Source organism: Eschrichtius robustus, chromosome 12 (assembly GCF_028021215.1).
Source record: "Eschrichtius robustus isolate mEscRob2 chromosome 12, mEscRob2.pri, whole genome shotgun sequence".
In the NCBI taxonomy this organism is placed as follows: domain Eukaryota; kingdom Metazoa; phylum Chordata; class Mammalia; order Artiodactyla; family Eschrichtiidae; genus Eschrichtius; species Eschrichtius robustus.
This window is the reverse complement of record NC_090835.1, coordinates 70049446-70059162: the sequence shown is the minus strand read 5'-3', so window position 1 is coordinate 70059162 and position 9717 is coordinate 70049446. Positions and strand designations below refer to the sequence as shown.

The 9717-nt window shown below is 55.2% G+C and overlaps 1 protein-coding gene across 2 annotated transcripts; it reads right to left on the bottom strand.

Annotated features, from left to right (window-relative positions):
- Positions 1–331: 331 nt before the first annotated feature.
- MAPK13 (mitogen-activated protein kinase 13) lies at positions 332–9357 on the bottom strand. 2 transcript variants are annotated; one of them, XM_068558791.1, is made up of 12 exons: positions 9239–9357; positions 8272–8401; positions 6921–6979; positions 3590–3698; positions 3371–3400; positions 2913–2960; positions 2670–2784; positions 2444–2515; positions 1785–1864; positions 1464–1542; positions 1210–1386; positions 332–941 (listed from the first exon to the last, which is right to left on the bottom strand). In XM_068558791.1, the coding sequence occupies exons 1-12, from the start codon at positions 9355–9357 to the stop codon at positions 859–861; spliced, it is 1101 nt and encodes a 366-aa protein (XP_068414892.1). In that variant the 3' UTR covers positions 332–858. The 2 variants fall into 2 exon arrangements, with proteins under 2 accessions (XP_068414892.1, XP_068414893.1); XM_068558792.1 differs by lacking the exon at positions 3371–3400 and having other exon boundaries at positions 9239–9254.
- Positions 9358–9717: the final 360 nt, after the last annotated feature.

Sequence of the window (9717 nt, the reverse complement as noted above, 5' to 3'; positions counted from 1 at the left end):
AACTCCTTTAATTTAGCAGCCAAACACATTTGGCTCCGCAACAAAGGGGCTCTGGGATGGGGCCCCTCCCTCATGGCCATCTGTAGTGGGTTGAAAAATGTGCCCCCAAAATTCATGTCCACCCAGAACCTCAGAATATGACTTTATTTGAAAATGAGATATTTGCAGATGTAATTACTAAGGATTAAGATGAGATCACACTGGATTAGGGTGGGTCCTAAATTCAGTAACTGATGTTCTTATAAGATCAGCCAAAGACAGAAATACACAGAGCAGAGAAGGCCATGTGAAGACAGAGGCAGAGATAGGGGTGATGCAGCTATAAGCCAAAGAACACCAAAGATTCCAGGAGCTACCAGAAGCTAAAAAGAGGCCAGGAGGGATTCTTCCCTAGAACCTTCAAAAGGGAACATGGACCTGCCAACACGTTGATTTCAGACTACCAGCCTCCAGAACCGTGAGAATAAATTTCTATCATTTTAAGCCACACAGTTTGTGATGATTCGTTACCGCAGCCCTAGCAAACTAATACACCATCACTGCCGTAGACTCCTGCCCCAGTTCAGCCCCACTACAGCCATTCAGGTAAGGACCCCACACACAGGCGATTCTCCAGATGGGTGCTTTAATATGGCCAGTTATGATCATAGCTATTTTCTCCCAAACAACACCTCTGAATTCTGCATCTACTAGGCCTGTTTCCTACACAAGGACAAGGGTCTTCTGTCCTCTACTTGGAAGGCTATAATCCAAGACGGGCTAAAACTTCAATAAATAAATATTGGTCCCAGGGGCAGTGCCTGGCAGGTGGTACCACGTGGCCATTCCTGGGCTCAGCAGAGGGTCGGGCTAGACGGGTCACTGCAGCTTCATGCCACTCCGGCGCCGAGAGTCCTTCCGGGCAATGGGGCTGAAGTTCACAATCTCCTTGTAAATGCACTCTGAGAAAGACAGGGTGGTTCAAGGGATAGGGGGTGCTGAGGGCAAGAGAGAGCCCCCTCTCCCAACAGACATAGTGTGGAGCAGGAAGTCAGCTCAGCGCAGGGAGAAAGAAGTGCACACAGGAGACAATATTTGCTCAGAGAGAAAGAGGGGATAGTCTCCAGGAGGGTGTTGGGACCGGCTGAGGGCAGGCAGGAAAACGAAGCAGGCAGAGGAGAGGGATGCTGCAGGCAGAGAGAGGAAGCAGCCCAAGGCCCGAGCCCTTACGCTTCCATTCATCCACTGTGAGTTTCTCATGTTCTAAGAAATCATCAAATGGCTGCTGGGCCTCTGTTTCCTCCTCAGGGTCCCGGCAGGATTCAAAGAAGGGGTGGGTGAGGGCCTGAGAGGGGGTCAGGCGCTTGTCCACGTCCAGCTCCAGCATCTTCTCCAGCAGGTCTGCAGCTGTGGTTACAGAGTGTGAGTCTCACACGCCATGGAGAGCCCGCCCGCTGAGACAGACTGCAGGCCCCAAGACTCACCCTGGGGGCTGGCACGCGGGAAGAGCTGAGAGAAATCCTTCTTGGGGCTTTGTGGCAGGGACTGGATGTAGGATTTGGCCTGGAAGACAGAAAAGCACTGAATAATCCCCCGCTGTCAGCCCCTCAGGGCTTAGGCCATGGGGTATAGAGCAGGGACCCCAGAAAAGCCCCTGAGCAGGGCTGAAGGCTCAGGTCAGAATCCAAAGTGAGATGAAGGCAAGAGCCCTTGCCAGGGCAGAGGGGAGGCGCAGCCTGCAGCCCACCTGGCCCTGGTCAGCCAAGCGCGCAGCCCTGGCCAGCCTGGGCCCATCTGCCACTCACCGCTTTGTCATTCAACTTCTGCACAAACTCAGCGTCCGGCACCCCCGTCACTTTCAGGATCTGGGTCAGCTGGTCCAGGTCTTGGCAGCAGGTTAAGGTTCGGCCTCACTCCCTGTGGGTGGGTCTGAAGCTGCCCTTCCTTCTGCCCCTCCATCAGGCCCACCCAGCACTGTGGACCATCCAGGTTCCAGACACTCACCTCCTCTTGCTTTTAGGAGGGGAGGTTCATCCTTCCGGACTCAGGTCTCTGGAAGGCTTCCTACCTGCCAGGCTGGGTAAAGGGTCCCTCCCCACAAATGCTCCTGCATGTGCCACCTTCCTGGCCTCATCCCACTCAGTCACCTCCATCCATTTCTTTGTCTACTCCCCCCGACACCCTCGCACTCTGAGTTTGGCAGGGAGACCCACATCTTCTCCTTAATCCCTGCGCAGCACACACAGGCGCCCAGTTCAGGCGTGTGGTGCCAAAACGTCAAGTATTTTCTGCATGGTGTTGGAATGACAGGTGACTAGTTTTCGTCACTTTGCTTCTCTGTACATTAAAGTTGTTCCACAGGGAGCATGTATCACTTTCACATTAAGAAAAAAAGGGACTTAAGTAATAAAGTGTTGAAGGAATGAATCCCTGGATGCAGTTTGGCTTTTCCAGCAAAGGATACAGTCTTTCCCCTTGAACAGAGTTTTCCCCGTCAGCATCTCTGCCATGATACAGCCCACAGACCAGATGTCCACTGCAGAGGGAGGGGCAGGAAGTGTCACCTGGACCAGCTGACCAAGACCCGGCAGTCACCAAGAGTCAACCCAGACTCACCAAGACAGCCTTGAGGAAGCTGTCAGAGAAGACCCCCAGCCCTATCCCCCTCCCCCGGGCAGCTGACCACTGACCAGTTTGGTTGTAGCGCATCCAGCTGAGGATCACCTCAGGGGCCCGGTACCAGCGGGTCACCACATAGCCAGTCATCTCTGCATCTGCATGCCGTGCCAACCCAAAATCCAAAATCTATGACTCGGGGCACATAGGAAAAAGGAGCTCGCTGAAGAGAGGAGGCTCCCCGAGCAGCTTCTGGGGGCTCCTGTGGGAGAGGGGCCCACCCCAACCCCAGGCTGACCCTGCCTGGGCCCACTCACCTTCAGCTCACAGTCCTCATTCACAGCGAGGTTGCCTGGCTTCAGGTCCTAGACGAGAGAAGAGAATGGAGCACTGGGCAGGGGCAGAGATGGGAGCTGTCCCCACTCGGCTGCCAGCCAGCGTGCGACCTTGGCCAGGCCCCTGCCCCTCTCTCTGGGTTCTGGTCTCCTGTGCAGAATGAGGGTTGGACTAGGTGTCCTCTAGGGCCCATCCAGCTCTAAAATGCTCCTGCCTCTTGGAGCCTGAAACACCCAGCTCAGGGCTTGCTTTGTTGGCCAAATTTTCCCAGAAAGTTCCCCAGAACACAGCAATTCTTCTGAGCAGGTCTTCCTGGGCCAAGCCTAGGTCTGAAAAATCCACTTTCCCTGCTTCCTCCACCTCCTGGAACCCCCTAACCCTAACCCTAGCCCCCAGGGGTGGGCGGGGCCTCTGAGGATGTAGCAGAGAAAGCACTCACCCTGTGGATGACCCCAGCTGAGTGGATGTACTGTGTTGGGGAGAGAGGAAGAAGGGTGAATCCGGTGCCCGGCTTTTGCACCGGGTGTTTCAGGCTGGCTCAGAGATCTCCTCTGCCTTGTCATGGTGTGCTCTCCCAGCCTTCAAGGCCTAGCCTCCCCCAAACCCCAGGTCTCAACACCAAGCCCCCTCCCCTGCCATCTTGCAGGCTCCCACCCACCTTAAGACCTTTGAGCATCTGATACACCAGGTACTGGATCTTGTCCTCACCGAACTCCATCCCCATGATCTTCTGCAGGTCCGTCTGCATGAAGGGCATCACCAGGTAGCTGCAAGTCATGAGGACTTCTTGAACAGTCCCAAGCCCCACCCAGCTCCAGGTCCGAGCTCAGAGGAGGGCAAGGGGCTGGGCAGAACAGAGGCCTTAGGGATGACCTTCATGTGTAAAAAGAACCAGCCCCACCACAGCCAGCCAGACCCCCATGCAGTGGGCCTCCTGCCTCCTGGCTCCCAGCCTGGCCCTGGTGGCTGCCCTGTTGGCAGAGCTCAGGGTAAGTATTTCAGCTGGAGCTGTGCTCAGGGAAAGCAAATGCAGCACTGCTCCCTCTCTTCAAAGGTGCCCTCTGCTTGCCCTCCTCCACGCCCCACAGCAAGCCACTGCTGTGAGTTAGAAACATTTGCCAGTATTTCCTTCTGCTTCTGTACAAATATTTCCTCCCCCAGAGGGTCATGCCCCGCCAACATGGCTCCTCAAACATACAAAAATGTCCTCCTTCCAAGAAGGAAACAATAAAACAGTTTCCAGGAGGGTGAAGAAGGAAGGAGGAGGTAGCTGAGCCAACACACCCTCTTAATGGGATTGCAAAACAGGTTGAAGTCAGCAAAATGTAACTGTTACTCGAGGCAGTAATAGCAAAGTCCAGAACATAAAAGGATAAAGATTTAGGAAGGAATTAAAAAAAAAAAAAAAAAAAAAAAAGGATGTGGAAGCCATCTCCATGAGCCTGTGACTTCTGAAGTCTCTCCCCATCTGACCGCACCCCGCTTCCCTCCTCCACGACCCCCCAGCACGGGGACCCTGCTCCATGCACAGTCCCTTCCCCCCCTTTGTGTTTCCCCTCTGCGTGGACCCTGACTGTTTCTTCTCAGCTGACAAACTTGCTGAAGTCTCACTGTGATACAACCACCTTCCCTAGCTTAACCTTGTTTCTTCAAGTAACCACCCCTTCTCTCTCTTTCCCTCCCGATCAAACTTCTAGAACGAGCGGGCCTCACCTCTTGACCCCACTGCCTTAACGTCCAGTCCTCTGATAACTTGGCATCTGCTCCCGCCCCACCAGCCCAACGCATAACACCCATGGCTCCCTTTCTTTATATTGAACCTTTTGCAAAGCCTGACACTCCCTCAAAATTCTCTGCTGCTTCTACCTCTAGTCAGGCTCTGTCTGTTCATCCTCTCATACCTTTTCTTTAGTGTTGATACCTTTTATTTTTTGGCTGCTCCGGGTCTTAGTCTCGGCACACAGGATCTTCGTTACGGCGCGCGGGATCTTAGTTACGGCATGCGGGCTTAGTTGCAGCATGCAGGCTCTTAGTTGTGGCATGCATGCAGGATCTAGTTCCCCGACCAGGGATCGAACCCAGGCCCCGTGCATTGCAAGTGCAGAGTCTTAGCCACTGGACCACCAGGGAAGTCCCTTTAGTGTTGATACCTTAATGAACAGTATCGAATCATGTTCTACACTAGCCTGTCCCTGGGCTTTGGCTATCATCCACCGGTGATTATTCTGGCCCAAATCCACATCCCTAGCCCAGACCTTCCTAAACTCCAGGTTTATTTGCAACTGCTGATTAAACACTGGAATGTTCATAGGCTCTTCAAAAATGAAGTGTCCAAAATGGAGCTCATTATCTTTCTCCCAAGATCTGTTTTTCCTCCACCTTGTATTCTGAGCAGGAACCTGGCATCCCCTGACCTATGCCGCCTCTCCCAGCCACTGCATCCCAAGGGGTACAACATTCTGACAGTCCTGCCTCTCGACGGGTGTCAAGTCTGCTCTCAGGACCCCATCGCCTCTACTTTATTTGGATCAAGGTCGGGGTCTCGAACACTACCCTCCACGTTTCCTACCTCCCAGAGCTGCTCCCTGCTCCTTTCTTGCTGCCGCCAGAGGGTATCCCCAAAATCTGATCTGACCACATCACAGCATCTCCCTGCTCAAAACGTCCATAGACCTGAGGATGCCTGTAGGATCAGTTCTGGTCTCAGCCTAACCAAACCAGCCACTGGCCTCCACTAGCCACACTGCACTTGTCAATACTGCCCAAACGGCCCAGCCTCTTTCAGGCATCATGGCCTTTGCCCATGTAGTTCCTTCTACCTGGGCTGCCTTCAGCCCCTTCTACCTCAGGCAAATGTCAACTTATCCTTCAGGACTGAGTTCAAAGTTTTCTCCTCTGTGAAGCCCGCTGAGGCAGCTTGCAGTTTCTGGCTCTCTATCCAGACCTAGAGTACTGACCACCACTGTCAGTATTCACTACTGTCAGCCCACGAGGTCCACTTTAAATTTCCAATGCTTGGGCTTCCCTGGTGGCGCAGTGGTTAAGAATCTGCCTGCCAATGCAGGGGACACGGGTTCGAGCCCTGGTCCGGGAAGATCCCACATGCCGCAGAGCAACTAAGCCCGTGCGCCACAACTACTGAGCCTGCGCTCTAGAGCCCGCGAGCCACAACTACTGAGCCCACGTGCCACAACTATTGAAGCCCGCGCACCTAGAACCCGTGCTCCACAACAAGAGAAGCCACCACAATGAGAAGCCCGCGCACCGCAACGAAGAGTAGCCGCTGTTCGCGGCAACAAAGACCCAATGCAGCCAAAACTAAATAAATAAATTTATTTAAAAACAAAGAATTCCCAATGCTAAGCCCAGCAGCTGGCATTATAGGGGAAAAAAACCCATTCAAAATCACTGCATTAAATTGAAAACGAAAGCATCCTAACAAAGAGACCTGCAGCTGCATTTGAAATAGGACTGAAAAAAAAAATCCACCTTCCCAAAGCTTCCTACATTTTAGACCAGGTACTGCGCTAGCAAAGCCGTGCGTTTAGCAACTAAATTTTCTCGTCTTGTGTGACTCTGACAAACATCCCATCAGCCAGAGGTGGCCAAGGCTTCCTGATCCTCGCTTCATGCTAGGAAGAACCCCAAGGTCCAGATCCACATCTGCGTCCCCAGGAAATGGTGAGGTAGGTTGACGCAAACCCTGGGGGACTGGCAATGATGTCTCTGTGGTGGTAAAGCTGGGTAAAGCAACGCAGATGAGCAGACAGCTGTGTGTCAGGCAAGGTCCATATAAAGCCCCTCCCACTTCTTCCTGCCTGCCTTTCCACCCTTGGCTGAAAGAATCTCTCCACAGCCCAGAGGCACAGGGACTCCTGGGGCAGGAAGCCCCCCTACCCAGAAGAAAGAATCTGGACCCTCCCCTTACTTGCTCCCCAGTGTCAAGTAAGGCCTGCACATGTCCTGGAACCCAGCGCAGCCCGACTCACAAATCATGAAAGTTGCGCAGAGAAGAGGCTGGGGTGAAGACATCCAGGAGTCCGATGACCTGGGGAGAAGGTTGCCAGTGAGGACTGGGCAGCCGCTGCAGCCCTCTGCTCCCCTCCTCTGGGGCCCCAGGCCTGCACAGGACCACCTGCCCTTTCCTAAAACACCATCTCCAGCAGGAGGCAGGTTCCCAGCCTTCTGGGAAGCAGTAAAAGGAGCAGAGGTGGAAGAGAAATTCCTCTAATTGGGAGGGAGTTTGCAGTGCACAGTGATGGAGAGTCAGGCTGGGGAGAAGGGGAGGTGGACACTCCTGTGCTCACTGACCCCAAGTCTGGTGTTCAGGACAAGCAGCACAAACCCACTCTCAACTCAAGCAGGGAACCACAAGTGGTGAAAGGAATCAAGGAGGGAACAGAGAAGGGGTCTTCCAGCCAGCAGGCTCCCTGCCCTTGACCTTGGGTCTCTCACCACATCCAACCTTACTTGCCAGAGGGCTGGTTCAGAGCTGGGGGCAAGATTACCCTGGCTGGAGGCCATGGGGAGGGGTTTGCTGGAAAGGAATGGGGCTTAAAATGTGAACAATATTTTGAAATCATTACGTTAAATGCTTACCTTCCAATCTAGGTATCCTGCAGAAAAGCCTGGGCTCCAGGCCCGCACTGGGTCATTAGTCTTCCTGGCTGTTTCAATCAGACAGGGTAGTCTAGAGGTCAGGCACTGGGGCCTGGAGCCAGGTTGGCTAGGGTCAAATTCCAGCTCTGCCACTGACTAACCATTTAACCTGTGAGTCTTTCTGTGCCTCAGTTTCCCCATGTGTATATGGGGGTAATAGTACTTATGTGATATTGTGAGGATTAAACAAGTTAGTTTATGCAAAGTTCTTAGAACTGTGCCTGGCACGTAATAAGTACTCGTAAGTATCTATTATTCTTGTTGTTATTATGTGGAAACAACACTAACCAGGATTCTGGGCACCACCTCTTAGATCTAGAACAACTACGAAGTTCCTCTGTGCCTATTTCCTCGTAACAGTGAGACAGTAAGTTTGCACCTCACCGAGTTTGTTCTGCTCCACTGCCAAAAATTCCCTTTGCACCCTTCCTGGGAAGTAGGCAGGGTGGGTCCTGGCACCTGATTTTAATAATTAGGTGAGGAACAAGGATCAAAGGAGCAGGGAGGAGATTCCCCTTCTGCTGGCGCTGTTACGAGTTCCCTGCACCCTCTTGGGCCATCTCCCGTGTGCGCCACACACACACACACAAACACACACACACGGAGGGGCCTGGTCAGGACGCTCTGTGGGGCTGCCCTCCACTCCCTGCCTCCCAGAAGCAGCCCCCAGGCCCAGCCTACGTTCTCATGCTGCATGTGTTTCAGCAGCAGCAGCTCGCGATAGGCCCGCTTGGCAAAGATCTCAGACTGGAAGGGCCGGCTCAGTTTCTTGATGGCCACCTTCTCCCCTGACCGCTTGTCGATGGCTGAGCTGTAGGGTCAAAGGCAGGTCAGCAGGCAGTGGCTCCCCCTCACGACCCTGGGACTCCAGATCCTGGGTGGTAACTTCCAGGCCATCTAGGAAAACATGGCCATCCTCACCCCAATCCCTCTTGGCCAGCAGTCTAAGCTGGGAGGAACTGATGCCCACCACCTGGAATGTGAGTGAGCAGCTGACAGCACAGTGGAGCTGGAAGAAGGGGGAGAGAGCAGGCAGAATCTGAGAGAGGTGCACTGCCCCTGGGTCAGACACAAGTTAATGCCAACAGGATCCTGAGCAACTTGGCAAGTCACTTCTTGTTTGGGCCTCAGTGTACCCATTTGTAACAATGCGGATTCGCCCGGATGAACTCTGGGGTCCTCTGTAAGGTTCAAGTCCTGGAGAAACAGATCCAGTCCTAATTCAACCCACAGAAACTCCCACCAAGCCAGTAAGAAAAGTGAGATGGCGCCTGGAGTGGCCCTAGGCCAGCCTCCAGAGCCTGAGGCTCCTGCTCCTACTCTACTTCACTGCCCAGCTTGCCGCCTCTTCCCAGCTCGCCCGCCTCCTCCTAGCTCCAGCCCTCTGCCCCGGAAAGGCACCACGAAGTTCTTCCAAGCCCGCAGGGCTCTGGGCCTTGGGGTCCTCCATCAAGGTGGTGGGCGCACAGCCTCGAGTGCCAGCAGGAGAGGCGACACCGGAGGCGGGTCCGGGCACTGGCTGGGCCCCGGCTCTTCCGGAGGCTCCGCCCGCGTCCCGGTGCCTGGGCGCCCACCGTAGGTCCACCCCGATGCCCCAGGCACCACCCCCCCGCCCCCCCGCCCCGGCGCACAGGCCCGGGGGTCTCACCACACGGCGCCGTAGGCCCCGCTGCCTACGTGCGTCAGGGACACGTAGGTCTTGGGCAGCTCCCAGGCGGTCTTGTTGACGTCCTGGTTGTAGAAGCCCTTTTTCCAGGTGAGGTTCATCCCGGGCACTCAATCTCGGCGGCCCCAGCGCGATAGCTACGTTCGCGGCCCGCCAGGCTCCCAGCACCCGGCCCCCGGTCCCCGCGGTGCCCGCCCCGCGCCGCCCGCTCCTCCCCACCCCGTGCGAGGGCGGGGCCCCGGCCGGCCGGCCCCGCGTCCCACCTGCCGGCTCGCCCAGGTGCGCCCCGCAGCCACGCCCAGGCCTGCCCGACGGCAAGCTGGGGAGCCCGATTTCCGCCAGCCCCGGGAGTTTGGCGCCCGGACCACAGACCAGCTAGAAGCGGCAGGTGAGCCGCCCTGCAGGGAAGGGGTGCTTCCCGTCGTGTGCTGGGGTGGGGCTGGGGGACCGATAGACCCGAG